General features: G+C 30.8%; 5 protein-coding genes across 6 annotated transcripts in view; 3 read left to right on the top strand and 2 right to left on the bottom strand.

Annotated features, from left to right (window-relative positions):
- Positions 1-2,097: 2,097 nt before the first annotated feature.
- On the bottom strand, positions 2,098-11,423 carry LOC113517302 (transmembrane protein 17-like). Its single transcript, XM_052894639.1, has 5 exons — positions 11,319-11,423; positions 10,107-10,266; positions 9,903-10,016; positions 9,023-9,245; positions 2,098-2,603 (listed from the first exon to the last, which is right to left on the bottom strand). The coding sequence occupies exons 2-5, from the start codon at positions 10,206-10,208 to the stop codon at positions 2,320-2,322; spliced, it is 723 nt and encodes a 240-aa protein (XP_052750599.1). The 5' UTR covers positions 10,209-10,266; positions 11,319-11,423; the 3' UTR covers positions 2,098-2,319.
- LOC113517301 (uncharacterized) lies at positions 2,453-4,549 on the top strand. The gene is made up of 2 exons (XM_026901950.3): positions 2,453-2,592; positions 2,885-4,549. The coding sequence occupies exons 1-2, from the start codon at positions 2,590-2,592 to the stop codon at positions 4,538-4,540; spliced, it is 1,659 nt and encodes a 552-aa protein (XP_026757751.2). The 5' UTR covers positions 2,453-2,589; the 3' UTR covers positions 4,541-4,549.
- LOC113517303 (glycolipid transfer protein-like) lies at positions 4,940-8,631 on the top strand. The gene is made up of 5 exons (XM_026901953.3): positions 4,940-5,076; positions 5,483-5,538; positions 5,946-6,058; positions 6,274-6,424; positions 7,640-8,631. The coding sequence occupies exons 1-5, from the start codon at positions 4,941-4,943 to the stop codon at positions 7,808-7,810; spliced, it is 627 nt and encodes a 208-aa protein (XP_026757754.2). The 5' UTR covers position 4,940; the 3' UTR covers positions 7,811-8,631.
- Positions 11,424-12,868: 1,445 nt separating the features above from the next.
- Positions 12,869-15,946, top strand: LOC113517500 (39S ribosomal protein L16, mitochondrial). The gene is made up of 5 exons (XM_026902184.3): positions 12,869-13,034; positions 13,123-13,200; positions 14,055-14,212; positions 15,055-15,297; positions 15,671-15,946. The coding sequence occupies exons 1-5, from the start codon at positions 12,992-12,994 to the stop codon at positions 15,884-15,886; spliced, it is 738 nt and encodes a 245-aa protein (XP_026757985.2). The 5' UTR covers positions 12,869-12,991; the 3' UTR covers positions 15,887-15,946.
- A 706-nt stretch (positions 15,947-16,652) lies between these two features.
- The window catches only part of LOC113517409 (transmembrane protein 132E), a 96,004-nt gene continuing 91,041 nt past the window's right edge, over positions 16,653-21,615 (bottom strand). The window contains exons 16-21 of one of the 2 annotated variants that reach the window (XM_052894664.1): positions 20,930-21,035; positions 20,734-20,855; positions 20,071-20,360; positions 19,905-19,982; positions 19,399-19,571; positions 16,653-18,860 (exon numbers count right to left, since the gene is read on the bottom strand). In XM_052894664.1, coding sequence (XP_052750624.1) covers positions 18,846-18,860; positions 19,399-19,571; positions 19,905-19,982; positions 20,071-20,360; positions 20,734-20,855; positions 20,930-21,035 — 784 coding nt within the window. In that variant the 3' untranslated portion in view covers positions 16,653-18,845. The remainder of the gene's footprint in view (positions 18,861-19,398; positions 19,572-19,904; positions 19,983-20,070; positions 20,361-20,733; positions 20,856-20,929; positions 21,036-21,615) is intronic. The other variant, XM_052894665.1, reaches the window with a different exon arrangement.

The raw sequence follows: 21,615 nt of genomic DNA, 5'->3' as shown, positions 1-21,615 counted from the left end.
CGCCCCAGTATTTGAATGAAGCTTAGCAAAGACATGTCTGAAAATGCATTTGAAAAGTATTCTTAAATACGCTAATGATAATATCCGGAACTATACAGAAGAGTCATAAAAAGTAACGATTTAAAAGAACTTATTACTTACTGGACTTCGCTGTGTATCATAGGTATAATTCCCATGGTGCTGTTCGCACCCATAAGAGACAATTACAACTTCCCGTAATACTTATGCAGCTAATAAGTAGCCTTTACTTATAAGAAATACGTACCTAGCAGTAGAATGTTACTTTTTTTTATACGCCTATAACTGAGAACAGTAGTGGGAAAACGGATTGATAGTAAATGGATGTAACAACCCTATTGCTAGCAAAATACCCTATCGGGTCGACTTTCACGTGGTTGCCCTTGGAAACCATCCTTGTTAATTCTTGTGGAATTTGTTACATGGGCTAGCTGACTTGCTTCCATCCTCATCTATCATCCCACACAAATGCCCCGCCAGCGTATACCGATAACGCAAGCGGGGATTACTATTATATTTTCACCCATTAAAAAAATACTGGGAACAGCTATCTATACGATCCATTTGATAGCAACTAGTAATCGTCGTCTATAACAATTGACATCACAGAATACACGTGGTCTTAAATTACATAAACGTTGCATTAGTTCGATGTGCATATTGCAAAACAAATATATGTAAACCACACTTTAAAAAACTGAAACTGTTCATAATGTCCTGTCTTTAGATATATGTATTATATTCAGGTAAATTATTTTTGATACCTTGTAGAATGACATACGCATGTACCTATATTTTGTAAAATTCGGTTTGTTTGGTTTCTGAAATTTATAACAAGTTGCCAAAATATACTCGATATATAGTGGAAATTATTAATTTTAAATAAGTTCTACATGCCCTGGAGACATCTAAATGTTACAGTACTGTAGGCTTCCTAGCTGATGTAGCACTTTCGACGTAAAATTTAAAAAAAAAAACTGGCTTATTTCAAATTAAAAACATAAATATATTTAATATTGTGTCAGTAACAGCCCAATAACAAACTAAATTTTCACCGCTTCCATCTGGACGTATTTAAAGGCAATTTCTTCCAGGCTCCATCCACACTGGAATCCATTCCCAACAGCGGTATTTCCGAACCGATATATCATAACCTTCAAGTAAACAACATATTTCTTTTGAAAAGGCCGACAGTACACCAAAAATTCCTTCAATGTTGCAGCTGTTCATGGGTAGTGGTAGTCACACCATCCGGTAAACCCCATACTTGCTTGTCTACTGTATTATAAAAAACTATAGAGTGAAACAAATATGCTATTATATTTCTACTAACCTACTAACCTATGCTCTTACTAATATAATAAAATTATTACTGGATGACGTCTGTACTTTTCCCCTCTTCTGAAATCTCTTCGTAAGAAATAGCAGACAAAAAGTTAATCCACAATAAAGATTTGAATTTGTTTGTCTGTGGTATGTACATCCTATGGTAACCCTCATACATTGGTTATGGAATCAACTTCCTGCCGAGGTTTTCCCAAAAGATTACAGCATGAGGTTCTTCAAAAGGGGAGTAAAGAGGTTTCTTCAGGGTCAGCAACGTGCGCGTAATGCCCCTGGTATTGCAGACGTTCAAAACCTACGGTAACCGCTTACCATCAGATGGACTGTATGCTTATTTGCTACCTCAGTGGTATAAAAAGATTGCCATTTTTGACCATGTCATATCATGTTACTGTCATATTTATTTTTCTCCTTCTTCCTTCCATTTATTAATTAGGTAATAATGAAAAATGTATCTTTAAAGAAAACAATAGTTTTAATTCATTCAATTATATCTATAACTATCAATATTATAAATGTCTTTTGCCTTTGGAATAGGAGAGCCGTGTTCTGTATCTGTAAAATCCTTTGTACAGTAAGTATACTCAATGACATTTCATTGCTCCTGTCTCTTCTGAAAAACTCAATAATATATATATATATATATATATATATATATATATATATATATATATATATATATATATATATATATATATATATATATATATATATATATATATATATATATAAAGTATTAATAAGCTAAACTATTCCTAAAGGCTAATTTGAAACGATGAAAACTGAAACCTAATACTTATACGTAGGCTACCTAACAGACATTATTAATACATTATATATACATACAAAAGCAAAAGATAATCACTCCAAAGATCATAGTGGCATTATTTAAGAAATAGTTCACAACAATATCATCGAAACAAATAAAACAAACAACTGAAAATGACAGTGACGCATTTACATCTGTTTGCTGCATTGTTCAAATTTCCCTCTTGTTGGTGGAGACAGCCAGTCGCGTACCTGTCTGGCAAACGCAATCGTTACAGAAACGCGGCGGTCTGCATCGGCGGGCATGCGCACTCCTAACGTATGAGCATTCGACCAGGAGGGAAGTGAGAAGGAACGGCGCTGCACGCTGCCTGCGAATGGTCGCCGACCGTCGCCGCGCCGCCCGCACCTACAGTCCTCCCGCCGCGCCGGCTCTGCACGCTCTACGCTAGCCGCATCATGGTGAGTCATTCCTAAGTGCGAAACTATTCATTTACCACGACCTTTGCAATCTATGTTCGGAACAAAATAAAACGAACTACTCTACTGGCTAAAATAAGCCGTGAAATTGACCTGTGCATTTAATAAACGCTTACTTCTTTAACTGAACAACAATTATCGTAAAAAATATCGTTTTGAACCAATTACGCGTTAAAACAATCTAATAAAAATCATGAATAGAGGCCGTGCAAAACAATCAAGGTTAAATGAAATTTAAACATTACAATCTCATACTTAATCATACATATTTCAGGTAATGGACAACCGAAAGAATGAAGATAATGAAAATGAACGTAATTCATCAATTTTTGTAACAAATTTTCAAAATGGAGAAGTTGTAAACTATTCTCTGGTTTTAATTAAAGGGATAATAACAAGAGGAAACTCCAACAATCATGATAAACTATTATGCACGATCACAAGTGACGGAATTAAAAGCAAATCTCAATGGAGTGTTTATAATGGAGAATTTAAAGTAATACTAGAACTTAAAAGAGGAGAAAACGTGATCGAGTTAGAATACGGTGAACAACAACGAAAGACCCTGCTCTTGGATTACACACCAAGGAAGACAAATCTCAGAGTCACCCCAATTTACATTATATGTCAAGGTCATGATGGATGTTTTCAAAGCCCACCTGATGTTGACAACTCAATCGAAAGTGCATGTTCTAGAATAGCAATAATCTCAAAGTTAATTCAAAGTATAACAGCTGAAAAATTATTTGAAAGTGGTGTTGGACGAAAGACGTTTCAGCTTGAACATGAGATTACTCTCAAGAAACCAGAATGTATCATTTTCCGAAGTAGCCTTAATGTTAATAAGGCAAGAAAAATGAAACAAGCAGAGTTATGGACACATTTTGGAAGAGAAATAATGCTTTCAGATTTAGGCAGCAACGAAAGAAAATTTTTAGGATTTATATCATGCACAAGATTTAAAGGGACTGACATTGATAAACCTATGACTCATGATGAAATAGTTTCCATAACTGAAGCGTATGCTGCACTAGGTGGAGGAGGACTAGCCTTATTTGGAACAGCTTGTTTATATACTTGGCCAACATGTATTGATGAAGTTGTTCCAAAATTTTTAGACTCAACACCAGTGAATACACATAGATTCATGGACGACAGCGGTTACCGTGGGACCTTAGGAGGATGTTTTGCAACTACTTTGGGTTCAGTGTTTCATGAATTAGGACATACCTTTGATCTCGGTCATACCAAAGATGGTATTATGGGAAGAGGATTTGATAACATCGATCGTGTTTTCCTTGTTGGTGAAAAAAGAGCATCTTTAATTAAAGATAATATGAATAATTACAATGGAAAACCAGTACAACATTCTACAGTGTCACTTCAACGAAATATCAGCGTTACAATGAATGTAGCAGAACCACTACGAGTTTTGGGGCCAAGAAGTAAAACTACACTCGGAAATTTTGCTTCTATGTCAAAATCTGACATAATAAGACGAAGTCCAAATATTACACCAATTACGAGACCCTCTAGTGTTTATTCCAGTATAACAAATAAACTCTCGGATTCTAAAAAAAACGTTAATCGTATAAATGGAAACGACTCCATATATTGGACGAGGAACTGTGCAGTCCTATTATCTTATCATCGATGGTTTAACAATGAATACGGAAGAGAAAGACAAGCCATAACAAGATATTTGAAATTTGATAAAAATAAGATGATGATAATATCCACAGCTGGAATAAGAATAGTAGAAGTTCGAGATGAGTCAAATGGAATGGTTTTAGATTCTTACGAATTTACCAACCTTTTACCTGAAAAAAGATTTTTGGTACCATTCACATTTTCACCTAAAAGTAAAGTTTTAACTATTGTAGTAGAAGATGACTTGGGAAATGTATTAAAACAAACATTTTCTTATTGAATTAAAATTAGGACAGTAGTGTTTTACGTAATGACAATAAAGTGAGGAAAATAGATATATCGCAAAGGAATATGTGGTGTACATAATAAAAGTATTTTATTCTATGAAAGATATAGAATATAGGACTAACGGACAGTTATAGTGCACTTTTTTATTCTCAATGCTATAATTTAATGTGGATAAGAAGTGATAATAATTCTCTTTAACTAATGGCAACTCTAAATTTGACGTTTCGTTGTTATGATTTTGATTTCAGGAATTCACGAAATCATTTCCTTTATTCTCGTAAAATAACTCAACATAGCAATAAGTGATGACTTAATAATTTGTGATCGTGTTTTATAATTCCTGCAAAATTTTGTGTAAAAAACCTAGTTCATCTAGAGTACATATTTATGAAATGGCTAATGCTTCTACACAAATAGCGAGTGAAAATGTTTTCTACGATATTATAAAACCATTTCCGCCCGTTATAGATGGAAAAATAAACGTAGTAAAATTCTTAGAGTCGGCATCAGATTTAGTGACTTTAGTAGGTAAGTGAATAACGTAAAACTATTCCACAAATCTACTTACATTTTCTCTAAGATTTTCTTACAGGGTTATTTGATAGTAATTAGAACCAATTCATAAACTTTGACGTTTTATAAGTGTCCATAATGTGTCCCAGTGTATGTTAAATTAGCTATTAACTAAATTTAAAATCCAGTTGAATACAAATGACCCAGTTATAATGTGTTCAATTGTTTGTGTTAAATGTATTTTTATAAAAAAAATTACACATTTTTAATAATGTTATGCATAAAAACAAACAAGATGTAAGGTTGTATGCTCTTGGATGCTTTTATCTAATCTTTAGTCATGAAACACTAATTTAATAATTATCTAATAATTTGGTGTACATCTTATTATAGTTAAATTTAATATTTATTATGTTTTCAGAACGTCTAGGCAAAACATATGCCCCAGTCAAATATGATATGCAAGGAAATATAGATGTAAGTATATTATTAAAGGAATGTTTTTGTTATAGGCATGTAGGATGTATCAGAGAATAGTATGGTATTCTATAATCTCGGTTCACTCTAAAGTTAAAATTATATTATCTTATTAAATATTATTAAATTTCTTTATCACTGAACAGTAAATAGTAATTTTTGGGATATTATTTTAATTATATAAATTGATAAATGGTTTCTAAAATATAGTGCTATGTTAGATAAAAAGAGATATTTTCTATCATTTTTTTATTAAAAAATTGTACCGTAGTATTTATGTGTCTAAAATGAAATGTAAATTATCTTTAGATTCACTATATAAAGGATACTTATATTTAGAACATGTATGTATACTTGCAGATTTTTTGTACAAATATATATTTTAAAAATATTTCTTCTCTTTGCAGAAAATAAAAAAAGCATGTGTGTTTGATAAGACATCATGTTTACTTGAGTTAATGCTTGATGAGATTGGTAGAGGAAAAACAGTAGCTACTGAGAGCATATTGTGGCTAAACAGGTAAAAAGCTTTTCAATTGTGCTTCATAACATTTGAAAGTCATCATGTAATATGTAACATTGTTATAAACTGTGTTTACTGTTATTAATAAAATATTTAGTATTAACACTCATTAAATAAAATAGGATGTTTTGAAATAGTAGACAATACTGAAAAATTAATAACTAAATATATATTTGTTTCTTTATGTATATATGTTAATATTTCTTTTACAGAGCATTATTATTTTTTGAGCTGATTTTTCAAGAAATAATTAGACATTTAAAATCAAACCACTATGATGTAAATATGAATAAAATATTCTTAGTGGCTTATGAAGGATCAGTTAAAAAATACCACAACTGGATCACTCAACAAATATTTGCAGTAAGTTTATAGATAATTATGGAAGACATTATTAAAATATACAATATTTAAATTTATTTTTAAATTACTGAAGAAAAATATGCAACATGGAATAGGAAATAGACATCCTATCTAGTGATAACCATCTCCAATAGACAAGAATAACACCATGGACATTATAAAATATACTATTATGCCTATATCATGCATATAATTCTTAATGTTAAGATGATAACATCTTAACATCTCATCTCTATTATTATAGTAAGAGTATTTTGTATAAAGTCCCTCACCAGAGGGAGATTTTGTATAAAAGTTTGGGTACCTCTGTCCCATTCTGTTTTAACCATGAAGCAATCGTGTTTGCATAGCTGTGTTTTGGTTTGAAGGGTGGGCTATAGCAGTAAATATACAGGGTACAGAAGTACCTTAGTCCTCAGGAATGACAATACATGGGGTGTATCATAGGCGATACAGTATACTCTGTTATGTCCATGGTACTACTCATGTCTATAGTTAATGGTTACCACTTTTCAACAGGTTGGCTGTCAACTTGTTTACCATTCTAAGTTCCACAAAAAAATTCAGCCTAACATATACAAACATAAACCTATACACCCAATAATTTCACTTAAATATTTACTTTACTGCCGCCACTACTAAAACCAGGACACAGCCATGCAAGCAGCTTGCTTAGTGACAGAAACATGAATGGGACAAAGTTACTCTAGCAGATAACTTTTGTGCAAGGTGTCTGTTTTAGTAAACTTAGTCTCAGTAAATGCAAATATTGGCAACTTTTAAAATTTGTAACACAAAATCGGTAATCATATCCAAAAATGTAAAAATAGTTCAATTGAAAATCTCTTCCTTTTTAAATTTAGTTAAAAAACCCATCCACGAAAGACGAAAATGACTTGAACAGCATAACATTAATGTTAGCTCTGTACACTGTATTCTAAGGCTCCATATTTTTGAACAAATAATTTGACACCAATTTATTCACTGATACATATTATGTACATTGTTCATTTACTTCAGCTTATTTGCAAGATCTCCTCCTTTTTAAGTTTCGTTAAAAAAACCTGTCTATGAAAGGCGAAAATGACTTTAACAGCATAACATTACTGTTAGCTCTGTACACTGTGTTCTAATACTCTGTATTTTTGAACAAATAATTTGACACCAATTTATTCACTGATACTACATATTATGTACGTTGTTCATTTATTTCAGTTTATTTGCAAGATGTCACCTACACTTCCCCAGATCTTGAAGTCGCTAGATGTTGATGATGTTAAATCTTTTGAAACTAAGTTATTACATTTTAATATAACACTACATTTAGTTAGATGTAAAATTGACAACTTTTTCAAAGACAACAATATGTTTGATGAAGTCAGATAAATCTTCAAAATATTTATTTTAAGACCAAGAAAAAGTAGATAGAAAAAAGTATTGATCATTGTAGTGAGAAGCTAAATTATATGTAGTATATAATTCAGGAATTGTTATCATAATTTTGTTAACATGTGAAATAATCAATAAGGACTTGAAACAAGCTATTTAAATTAATGTAACAAATATGATTTATTTATTACAAATTGTGCAATTTCTTTTAAAATATTGTAAGACTGTAAATGAAAAAGATTCAAAAATAATTCTCATCCAAACAAATACCTAAGAAAGTATTGCTACAAGAGGCTGTAATTAAAACAAATATTATTATATAATGTTTACCTACTAAAAATCATTAGTTTCATTAATAATATGAATTTTTGTAATGTATATCTGTGGGCTGTATATCATCATATGGCTTATTTTTGTGTTTAAAATGAGATATTATGTTGCAATTAGTCAATGTTAAATGTACAGTGCCTTGAAGTGTGCTTGCGAGGCAAAGTAGGTATTGATAATAATTTTAATTCACTATAAAACACTCAGTATTAAAATATTTTTAGAAATTATATTTGATACCAATAATAAATCTTAATTTGATGTAATGAAAGTATTAATTAAGATCAGATATAACTATGTTTTGAAGAAAGAAATATAGGAATTTATAGTTAATAAAACCTTGGTTATTTTAACACATGGATTTTTGTTTCATACAAATGCACTTTCCATTGAATCATTGTGATTTTGTGATACATGCCTTATTCATCGAAACTCAAACTATTATTTAACATTAAATGTTGTATAACAACACAATAAATAATTCCATTATATATTTTGTATTTTATTTAATATCATAACTTACATCTATGTTATAAGAAACAAATTGAAATTAGATCAAATACTGTGTGTGTGTGTGTATAAACACACATACTAACACAATAATTTTATTTCTCATTGTCACACCAATATTATTACTTTTTTACTTTGACTTCCACAAATAGCCTAATGTGAAATCAAAGCTAACATGTAAAATCTAATTTTATTCAGTTGAATAGTTTATTCTTATTTTCTCTAGTTAAGATATGTAATACTTCATATAATGTAAGATTTCCATAACAATATGACGTTACTGTTTTTATATAAAACACTGTTAAATTTAATAATTAGTATTGTTTAGATTTTCTATAATATTTAAATTTTATTTAAATTAATAAACCTTACCTGTTTGTGTTATTTGTCTTAAATAAATACTTTTTGCTAAAGAGGATGCCTGTTTTAGTGCTAAATAACTAAGCACTATTTCAGCAAGTGTTAGACCCCATAGGACAGCATGTAATATTATTTCTGTAGGAGTGCTTAATAAATATGGGTTGAATAAAAAAAAACTGACTAGTGGTATCTGCATTAATACAGTCACCATGAGAAATCCTGCTAATTCTGGCACCTGTAAAAAAATCTGTGATAAACAAGCTATAATAAGAACTATATATTCATTGATGGAAAGTGGTAACTGTCACCTAAAAAAATGAATAATAGTACCATGATATAAGCCATCACATAATGACTCATCTGAAAATTAACCTTAAGAATATATGTATATATAGAGATTTGTTTGAATCGAAACATTTGGCACTCCATTGTTTCTGACAGGTGTGACAGATATATATATATATATATATATATATATATATATATATATATATATATATATATATATATATATATATATATATATATATATATTACATACATATATAGCAGTGAAACTAGGCTACACTTTACTCTGATCTCACATCAAACTGAAACAGCCTTAAGACCAACTACTTATTAGCAAAAATAACACATTTCCAATTTTATAATAAAGTAATAATAAAACATAAAAACCACTATGGTTTCATGTGCAACAAGCAACTCTGCAAAATTTTATAGAAATTGTGATGAGATGAAATTATAACAAATTTGCAGACAATACAAGACAAGACAGACTAGCAGTTATAAGCTTGCCCCTAAGAGTATCCACTGACCTAAAAGAATATTTTTGTAAAATATACTGAATAAGATAAATCAGTTACTAAAAAGATAGCATTATTATATTTCTTACCCGACATGATAAATTTCCATAATGACCAAGATAAAGTCTTGCATATTCAATTACAACAATTAATGTAAATACAGTTATGGATAAATACTTTGTTAGGTGACCCAAAATATCCAGCTGGAATAGAAAGTGCTATATATTAAACTGTTTGAAAACATATAACTGCAATTTAAATATTTTTTCTAATAAATATTCTAAATTACTTACCTTTGTATAAAGAAAAAATGCTACTACAAATATCCAAGTTGTATATAAGTAAACATTTAGGTAGAGACACTTTTGTAACCAAAGCATTAATTTAAATTTCATTGTAACAGTACAGGGAACTTCGGTAATAATATTTTTTTACTATTTTAATAATTGGAAGCTACAAAACAAAATAAACTTATTTAGGACTTTTAAAAAAACAGAGATCATAATTTTGCACAGAACAGTGAACAGTCTAATCTCAAGTCCAATTTAATAATTTTAGCCAAAATTGTCTAATATATTAAATTCTGTAATTATAAAAATACTGTAATATTTTGGAATCAAATTTTAAAAATAACTTTTTCTTTAATTATTTTTAGGGCACTAGATTCTAGCCCTTTAGAGCCGATCTTCGATTCATTCATCGATGAGTATAACGTATTTAAGAACAAATATATGTATAATGCAAGAATTGAAAAATAATATGTCTAAGTAACAACCTACTAACAAGGTATTACATACAAGGAATGATAAAAGCATGTAAATCATATGGTTGCCTCCTTTCTTCTTATGCAAATATAATTAGTAAAAAAAGGACAAAAGATACACCATCAGTTGCTATTTTTGTCAAATCATAGCAGGTTATTGTAAAGAAAATGTTTGATATTTTATGTCAATGGCACATTTTACATTACTTGTTCTTAGGTAACGACTAAGAACAAGAAATTACATGGAAGGAATGGTAAAATAAAAATTGTAAGTGAAATAATTGCCTCATTTCTTCTTATTCAAATATAAATAGTGAAAAGAGGACGACTGATACACTATCGGTTGTTATTCTTGCCAATTCATTACAGGCTAGTGTATGAAAATATTATATTGCCGTATAACCCTACCAAATTTAGATACAATCTATATCACATACTTTCTACATAAACTGTGTCGAATATATAATCTACTAATGTTTGTAATTTTTCCTCTCCTCTTTCCGTTATCTGCAGTTATATATTTTACTAATTAATTACCTTATATACCGGTACAGGGTTTACAATTACTAAAACTATTATCCAAAATTACCAAAATTGCTCCAAGCCCACTTCACTTTTATCCAAAAATTTCACCAAGAATTATCTAATTCTTTTAGAAACTTTTTTAAACCAAATTTGCAAAAAACCTAATCTGTCAATGCTGCTACATAAGTAAGTATTTCTTGTTAATGTTGAGTCTGACCTGGATGATGGCGAATCTGGAAAATAAATCTATGCAACTACTAAAAAGTAGATATTCGAACATTGATTTAATTTTCACAGTATTATACACTGACGATTCGCACCGATTTCGTTTTTTTTTTTTTAATAAAATAAAGCTTGTGTTGCTCTATGATAATATAAGTATCTACAGAGGAATTAATTTTTAAAATTTGTTAAGTATTCTTTGCGTTTATTCATTACAAACATAAAAATCTTTTTTATTTAATATTAGATTATTATTTATAGCATATGTTATGTATTGTCCAAAATATCGATATCTATGTTTAGTCTGATTAGTGTCATAAAAGAGTTACCTATTTTATTGTGTAAAATAGGTAACTCTTTTGTTTCAAATTATTACATTGATTAAACTTAAATATTTCAAATTGATTAAACTGGTTGTATAAATTTTATACTAACATTTTTGTATTCAAAGTGATACATACCTGCAAAAAATAAAATAAAAATATGACAATTTGAATTGACATTGGGCGTTTATTAGTTTCTAAGGTTCTCTAGCTATTGTCCCTTTGTTCATTTTGTTGTCCCTTTGTCAAGACCCTTTTTCTTAGGAACGCATGGAGTTATCAAGTTGAAATAAATATCTTATACTCAGGTCTGCAATCTTAAAACAGCGGAAAATCAAGCTTCTAAATCGACGCAATCAAAAGATACGGCCGTTTATGTTCCATTTACATCGCATATTTTGATATTCGCAAAGGGAATCAAAACCTATAGAATACTTCCCATTGACCTAAAATAATGAAAACCGTAAATTTGTATATTATATTACAAAAAATATACTTCATGATTTTGTACGGAACCCGAGTTGCTCAAGTCCGACTCTCACTTGACCGGCTTTTTTATTTAAATAATTCTCCCATATACTAATTCATTCTTGAACATTACTTTTATGAAATATATTTTTAATTTTTTGGTTATTTAATTTTTCTTTTGCTAATTATTTAAAATATTAATAAAATTTTGAAAGAGAAACAAAAAACTTACTTAAACACTAGTAATGTGCTCATTATTATCCAACTCGAGTACAATACGAATATTTTAAGAATTCAACCTGTGTGGCGTATTACTGACCATCACAATACGTCTTTTATATAACTGGCCATCATATTCCGTCTTTCATATTTTAATATTTCTATTGTTTTTATGTTTTTACAATTCTGTCATTATTAGTCTTTGTTTTCCTACCTATGAAGACGTGATAAAAGAGAACTACAATATTTAAGCATTTTTATTATCAACCCGTTTCTCTTAACCTGTATTCGTATACCCTGCCTCCGACTTATGTACATTGCTTCTTTAGACATACTAATCTCTTTAATCTGTGTATTGCGTATTCGAGTAATTCAGTTCCAATTCCTATTAGTTTATCAGATTATATGCGTTAAAATACAATTCTTTATATGCGAAATACAATGAGAAAACCCAATGTAAACCATTAGCATTGGTATTTTCAAATACCCTTATATAATAAAAAAAAATATCTACTCGAATCATCCGTACTCGAATCATCCATACTCGGTACATCACTAAACATAACCTCAACTGAATTATATTCTTAACCAAGAACTTCATTTCATGTTTATATTTATTTCATGCTATCTATGAATTCATTTTAATAAATACACATTGATGTCTTTAAAAATGTTATTACGATCATTTCAGTGGTCATTAGGTGTGTGCTTGTTTGATATCTAACAAATCATTTTTTCTATTTACGTTCTGTTTTAACTTGATTAATTTTTTTATAATTTAATTTTTAGGTTTATTGCGACCAAATAATGTTGAACATACATTATCTGCTGGAATTAAATATTTTCCGCCTCCCAAAAACTATGACGGTAAGTAAATAATTTTTTATGCTAATATTAATATAATAAGCTAATATTATGAAACTTGTCTCTACACAGTTTCACCACCAATTTTGTACAGTGAACGTTCTATATAAGCTCATCGAACTCATTTGAACCACTTTAAATAAAAAAAAAATCTTATTAGAAAAAATTGTTTCTAGGGGAAAAAGGAGTATAAAAATACTTTACAGTCTGGAAAATATTTTTACTTATTTCTATTATTAAGCTGAGTAGAATAAATAAAATATAAATAATGTTGCTTATAGAGAGGTTGCTTATATAAAGCATTCACTGTATTATGATATTATTATTAGTCGTATTCTACTGTTGATATAAATTTTTTAAGCTCACAATGTTAAAATAACAAAACAGTGAATCCACTATCATCATAACAACTTATCCTTTGTCCACTGCTAATCATGGGTCTCACTCATATTACATCACAAAATATGATCCTGCACCAGCCTGCACATCCAGCGACATCCTGCAACTACTAAGGACAGGTGTAGCGGAGCTGCCAAAAAATGGTGGCCGCAGCATTCACATTCACACCGTCAGCGTAAATGTGTTAAGATAAATTATCATTATATAATTTTATACTACATAGTATACTCTTTGTGACAATAGTAATTAAATATAAACATCTTAATTAATTTAGGTCAAGTTAATAACTTTTAAGAGCAATCATACTTTAGCTTACCAAAGTGTAGTAACATCTGCATTGTGTGGCTAATAATCCTTTGAATGTCCTGGTTTAATATCCTCCTTTTTCTGTATTTCCTTATAAACTCTATGGATAAAAGTGATTTAGAGAATCTAAGAATATTACATTTCATTTTCAGACATTGAAATACCTGACCGTCAAAGGCTTCGTGTGTATGAAAAAGTACCAATGTATCCATCAAATTTAAAACCACCAAAGATGCAGAAACGATTAAGGTACATGAGAGGCCCTGAACCATTACATACTCAACTACAATTGAAGCAGTATGGCGTTATTGTGAGTTATTACCAAATTAGTCAATGTTTTTTTAATGGGAAAAAATGGAATGGCAACTCCGCCCGTGCTATTGGTATACACTGATGAGGCACCAGTGAAAGATGATAGATGAGAATGAATGCAGGTCCATTGGCCCACCATGATGAAATCAACAAGAATTAGCCATCACGGTTTCCAGGGGGGACTGGGTGTATATTGCTAACTATTGGGCTATTTGATCTCATTACTGACAATTACTTTTCCCCAATTAGTCAATGTTGTTATATTCCACTATAATTTTTATCTTGTTTTTTTTTTGTTTGTGTGATATCAGAACAAAGATACAGAAACAGACAAAATTTCTAAAAAAAAATTATTGTTTCGGCATCTGTTGGTTTATTAAGGCCCCTCATTATTTTTTCTTATTATCCTCCATATACAGACATCCTGTAGTTACAATTTTATTATATTAGTAATTTTTACTGATTGTTTTTATTTTTACTCTTAAAATATATTGTACTAGCTGTGTCAACTTTGTCTATGTGAGAGGGATAAAATCCTATCATAAGTCCTTCTTTATTCTAAATACAATGGGAATGCTTAATTTCATAATAAAAAGGATAAACTATTAACAAGTAAGTCATATTTGTAATATAAGTAATATTCAACAATAAATTTATAGTTTTTATAATATGTAATAAAATTTGTAAAATTGAAACAGTGGTTTTAAATATAAAGTAAAGATATGTTGTACATGTCTGTTGTTTAGTTAGACCAAAATAACATATTTTCCTTTTAACAATTATTCTAATATAATTGTAGCATTATTTTTTTTAAATCTTGTTTATAATTTGTATTTTCAGGCTACTGGTGGTGGCAGATTACGTATTGAACATTTTGAGATGGCACGTCTGGTAGTCGCTCGTAAATTAGATCAAAAAAGAATGTTTGCCATTTGGCGTGTAGATCCTCCTTGGCAACCTGTCACTAAGAAAGGACAAGGCCAGCGAATGGGTGGAGGTAAAGGAGCTATAGATCATTATGTGACTCCTGTGAAGGCTGGTAGGGTGATTTTAGAAGTTGGTGGCAAATGTGAATATGCTGAGGTATGTTATGTATCCCATACATTTAGTAATGAAAAAAGTAATTATGACACATAATACATTGTAATTTCTTTGATTATACTTATATATACATGGTACATTTTGCCTTGATATATTCAGTGTCAAAACTTTTGCATGACACCACCTATAGAAAATACCAAGAATAATACAAATTAAAGTCATGCTGATAATAGCACTGGCCCTGGCATGGTGTAGAAAGCGTGGGTTTAGGTCTCGCATACTTCAAAATTTTTTAATCAATCATTATTGGGATAATCACTTACCTTCAGGTGAATCATGCGATGCTAGTTTGTCGCGTTTTCACATAAAAAATACACGATTTTCATATTTTAATAATACTTCTAAAAATTTTTAGGTATATAATATGTTAAAAATAGTAGCTGAAAGACTACCATTTAAGGCAGAACCTGTATCCCAGGAAATACTGGAGAAAAAAGCACATAATGAGAAATGGAAAGAAGAAAATAACCAGAATTACTATACTATGAAATATATAATACAAAATAACATGGGAGGTTGTCATAGGATGCTATCACCATTTGATCATGTGTGGTATGGTAAATATTTGTAAATATTTCATAATTTTATATTATATATAAATATTTAGTTCAAATATAATAGTTACATAAGAGATCGAAGTTTTATTGTAATGGCGGTTTATTTTATGATATATCAACTAATATGCTTTTTTTTACAAATTTAATTTAACTTGCAATGTATATTAATTTGTCTAGGTTTAATCTAGCAAACTGGATAAAAATAAACCGCGTCTGCAAAATAGTGGTTACATTTTAAAAGTTTGTTTTTAAAAATATTTTTAACTGACTTATTATTGAATTAAATCCCATCCCATTGAATGACATCCCATTACTATAGTAATGGGATGTCAGCCATATAATATAATAGAATAATGTCTATAAATTCACAAAATTCTGTGGAAAGTCAGATTTTGTTAGACACAATAAAAAGATATTTTTTGGGGTATTGGTACAAAGCGAATACTTCTTTATTCTGACCCAGCGACTCATAATTTCGAATAAAGAAATAGCTTACTGTGGCGCATTCAGAAACAGAGTCTTTGACATATAGGCCCTGTGTACTTTACTAACTTTTGACCAACAGTCATGAAATTACTCAAACACGCAGCGTTTGATGAGAAAATTATTCATACGCGATAGACATTTCTCATACACATTATTTTTTATTGACAACTATGATCTTAGACCTTTTTAAAAAATTGGTACCTACATGCGAAATAGTTAATAGTAGTACAGGTATCTAAATAAGGTAATGTGACAAAACTGAACATATCTCTTTTTAGAAATAAAACCACGAGATTAATTAATAATGGTTTATTAAATTTGATATTTTATGAAAGGATTTTCGTGACAAGCCTCAGTTTGCATACATGTATATAAACCTTGTAGCAATAATTATAAACTCCTTTCTTAAATACTATGGCAAAAACTCAACAAAAAACAAATGTTACAGTAACAAATACTACAGCGTAGAGTACTTAGTATCTTGTGATTTCCCTAACCTAACGACAAAAGCCAAATAACACGCTATCAGTGTTTTATAGATTATCATGTTTTAGTTTTGCTAATACTAGTTGATCAGTACAGAAAACGTCGCAAAACGTCTTTTGTACTCCCCAACTGTCGCTAAATATTACTATATAGTTTTCTGACATTGTTTTGTTCTATTTAAGATCACATTAATACACAATTACAAGATCAAAACATTTACTATTTAGTGTACCACTGTAACAGACATTCCACCATACTGTGTGCAATTCTACTCGGTCCATATTATGTTAAGCGACTCTAACACATTTATTATCTATTTCTGCATTGTCATCTCCGTACCTATAAATTATATAACGTCATAACAATATTTACAAAGCCTAAGTAACTAACTTACGAGTAAATGCAATGTACATCTTCAATAAATTAATACAGTGTTTACAATATCATACAAGCGCTAGATTCATATATGATATGGGTTTTTTATTTATAAAATCGACTGCACATTAAATCGTTCCCTAGCAGTCATTTTATCACAAGTTAAAAACCATTGCTATGTTCAAGATACAATACGCGATTTGATAACCGACTATTTATATGAGGTCAATATTTATTTAATCATTAATCAGGTATGCAGTATAATAGACGAACATACAATATATCTAATGTTGATTTTCATATTCTGGCATTATAAAGTTTTTTTTTTATATATATAATTATTAACCTCTTATAAATAGGTAACATCTGAGATTATAGTTCCTGTAATACACTTGTAACAAAATGCACAATTATATTATTACAATATTAAACGATACATAATTGAAATATAATCTTTGCAATTAAATGTCTTTATTAAATATTAAATTACAAACGTAAATTAATGCGGTGGTACATAACAGAGGAACATGATCCATCAAGAATGCATTGGTTGAGATAATAAAAACAGTATAAATAACAGAATTGAGCAAACAATTAGCTCAGATTATAATATATTTGACTAGTTCTGTGCCTTACAATCTAATCTTACTAAAATATGATTAATTCCCTAAACACTGGCAATTTGCAGTCTTAATACCTATTTATTATTTATATATTACCATTCTGAAGAGATAGGATAAACAATATTTGCCTTCTAAGTGGAATATTTTGTTATAACATATGTTACTGTTTGCTTAAATTGTTTGCAGAATGATACGTACAGATATAAGCTAAGCTATAAGTTAGACAAAAGTGAGGTAGCATTTTTACCTTCTAATGGAAAAATATTTACAAATCTAGAACAAATGCAATATTAATTTGTATTTGGTATTGGGATATTGTGGCAGCGTCAATGTATATACTTATTTGGTGTAGGTCCGCAAGAATATGTTGGGTTTAAGAGAAAAGGTTAGCCCGTAATTTAAAGAATAAATATATCAATTAATATACAGATAAAACAACAGTGTCTTTATATAAATCTATTATAACCATTGACGTAATGAGTATTAACTACATGCACACAATTATTACTATTAGGTACTTAAATATGTGCAGCTTTGTAGATGACTAGAGTAAATACGTTATATGATAATATATGTATAAAACAGTTAACAGTTACATTGTGTATGTTTTCGTTTCTGATCACTGCAAGGATCCACATTTAGACACATATTGTAGAGGGCAATACCTTGACGGTCAACAACAAGTTTATTCGTAAGCTTCGCTCAAATGCTCCAACAAGAATTTCAGTTGTGTTTTCATAAAATTATTTTTATGAGCGATCGAGTCGCAAAGCATTTGTGTGGGTGCAACGACATTACCGTTGTTGATGTTCTCATAAATAGGCGCATCGTTTGTCGAATACGTGTTATTGTTGTTGTGCGTGTCAATGGTGTTGCCCTCGAGCTCGGTTGGCCGGGACGTATCAGTGGGTACATTGTATACGTCGATTGGAGGAGCTTTGATGATATGCTGATATTTAAACGTAGACAATATCTGCCGGATCTTTGCAATGATCTGCTCTACTCAGGCGTTTGATTCCTGCGAAAAATTTGAAAACGGGCATAAGTCAGATTTTACCAGTTAATGTATATTGTAATAGAATGTTTTTATAAGTATAGTGAAGATTACACTACTGTCTAGTGTCTAGGCTAATGATAGCTGCCGTCTAGCATTCTACTTTGATGATAAAGTAATGATTGGTCGACTAATTATAGGTGAGGGGTGCCACAATGCAGGCAATTGCCTTAAGATTAAAGTTTGCTGCAGGATAGTGAAGAAGTTAGAACCTTAATAGTACCTATATTAATTATAATACTGCACGGCATATATATGTATATTTGTATAAAAAGTATAGTAAGTAGTACTGATACAAAACTATGCTAGTACCACTTTAAACGCATCAAAATGTAGGCTGTATATAGTTCATAAGAGAGTAGGTAGACACATCGAACATCGAAACACGTAATGATAGAACCGCATAGGACGGCGGTGACCGGTGACGGAGCTGGTAACGTTACCGATGCAAGCGACAGCAACATCTACACTAGAAGCATGGTGGGACGGTGTGTGTTTATACCTTGAGGTTGTGGAAATAGTGCATGATCTGATTGTAGTCCATGTGTAGGTCGTCGAGGCCAAGCGCCTCGGTGCCGTCAGCACGCGGTTCACCGTCCTCCCGTGTCTCCCCGCCCCGGGAGTACATCGGGTTGCCCACGATTGTGGCGCGTTTTACCTCTGGGGAACTGCTCCCTGAACAAATACCGTCACCAAGTTAGTATGTGGTGTAAGTATTAATCGATAAAATGGTAACAGATGTTGAAGTGACCAATAGAACCATAATACTAGAAGCGGAAGAGATTACATAACCTCAATAAATTTGAAGTGACAATGGATTAGTCACTGCTGGAAAAATTTATATCCAACAGGAACGAAATATTTTTGAGTGGCTATTCTGTACAAGCAAGTAGAGCATAGGGCGCCCCCTCACTAAAGTGACAACCTCAAATGTTAAACACAAGAAGTCGATGGATACCAATCGTATATTACTTAAACACATTTTTAAAATTTCTAAAAAGTACTAACCTTTAGTCTGAGCTTCTACGAAGTTTCCTTTCGGCTCTTTCGATCTGGTTTTATGCCTCATCTGCAACTCAGGTAGTCCTGAAAAGAAATCAAATACTTATAATAATTATTGGTCTCATTAAAGTAAACATGCCTATTTACTGGTTATAGCAATCAGAATAGGTACCTATTCCTGAATCGTGCATGTAGTCGGGACTCTGCGGTTTAACGAACGTGCGTCTCGAGTCATCGGTACCTCTGTTGAGACCCACTATCTCTCTGTAGTCCTTGTTCTCCATTACGAGCGGAGCGTCGTTGTCGAATTCGAACAGTCTAGCGCAGTCTTCCTTATTAGTCAGCTTTTCCACGGGGTTGTCGCCAATGTCGTTGTGATGCATGGGGTTCTGTTCTCGCTTGTAGTCTTTCATATCTCGGTTTGACAGGTACGGGGCATCAACTTTGTTCAAATCAATAATTCTAAAACAACCAAAGTATGCACAAATTTATAAAAAAAGTAGGATAATTGAAAATTTCCAAAAAAATAAAATTCCTTAACTAAGCCTTTTCAATGAAAAAAAAAACTTCTGAATTGGCCCATGATTGATGTACCGTATATACGTAAAAATTATTCAATAATACAAAAAATAAATTAAAGTTTAAAACTTTCTTTAATTGCGATCAAAAAAGTGTCAGAGGGATACTTTAATTCCCAGAAATAGAACAACATGAGCCATGACTCGGTGGCAGTTTGTTTTTATAGGCGACGGTGTGTATTCATAAGGAGAGATATCATATTAGTCACTCGCAATAGTATCAAATTATAAATATCTGAATGTGTTGTTGAAATTACCGGTCTGAGCGGCGGCCATGTTCGGGAGACCTTTTCGAAGACTCGTGGTCGCGATCGTGCCTTTTATGATGGTTCCTGGAGTGACTCCGTCTAGTTGGTGGCATGACGGCTTCGGGTAAAATCTAAAAGAAACAGTGTATTTATTAGATACCTAACAAATTTGTTGTTGATATATTCCAATAATATTTTGGCTTACTTTGCTCGGGTTTCGTGGCGGGACGGGCAGCTGCGGTTGGGGCGTCGATGAGTTTCTGTGCGGAGGCACCGGAGGTCGGTAGTCATCTTGATTGGAAGCATCCACCCTGAAGTCCGAAAGTATTAAATTATACCTCAGTTACTGTTATACAGTGTGTAAAATGTTAATTATCTAAATTCTATAATTTTTCTCAAATACAATATTGCTATTAAATTATCATTTGACAGAACTTATTCGGTCTACCAAGTGGACTATATTTGTTTTGATTTAAATATAAATAAATATTCTTAAATTGATATTCTTAGGTATCACACTACACATTAGGTACACAGTGATTACTTGTTCATTGAATATCCTTACCCTTACTAATATTATAAATGTGAAAGTAACAATCGAACTAAATTAATAATCAAAAGCGCTTTAACGACTTAATCGATAACTATGAAATTTGGTATACACATGTTGTATGGGATGGAGAAGGACATAGGCTTTTTGTCCCGATCAGTAAACATTTTACAATTACACCAATGATGTCGCGGTTAAAAGCTAGTAATTTTCAATGTAGTGATCGTATAAATATTGATAAATAATATATTATGTCTAATTTTAGTAGTAGCGAAAATTTCAAAATTAATTATATTTTCAAATATAAAGATAACTTGTAAGTAAGTATTCTAATAATTAAG

Source organism: Galleria mellonella, unplaced genomic scaffold (genome assembly GCF_026898425.1).
Source record: "Galleria mellonella isolate WM207_F2 unplaced genomic scaffold, CSIRO_AGI_GalMel_v1 utg223, whole genome shotgun sequence".
NCBI classification, from domain to species: Eukaryota; Metazoa; Arthropoda; class Insecta; order Lepidoptera; family Pyralidae; genus Galleria; species Galleria mellonella.
The sequence above is the reverse complement of the archived record's forward strand: the minus strand, read 5'-3'. Positions and strand labels throughout refer to the sequence as shown.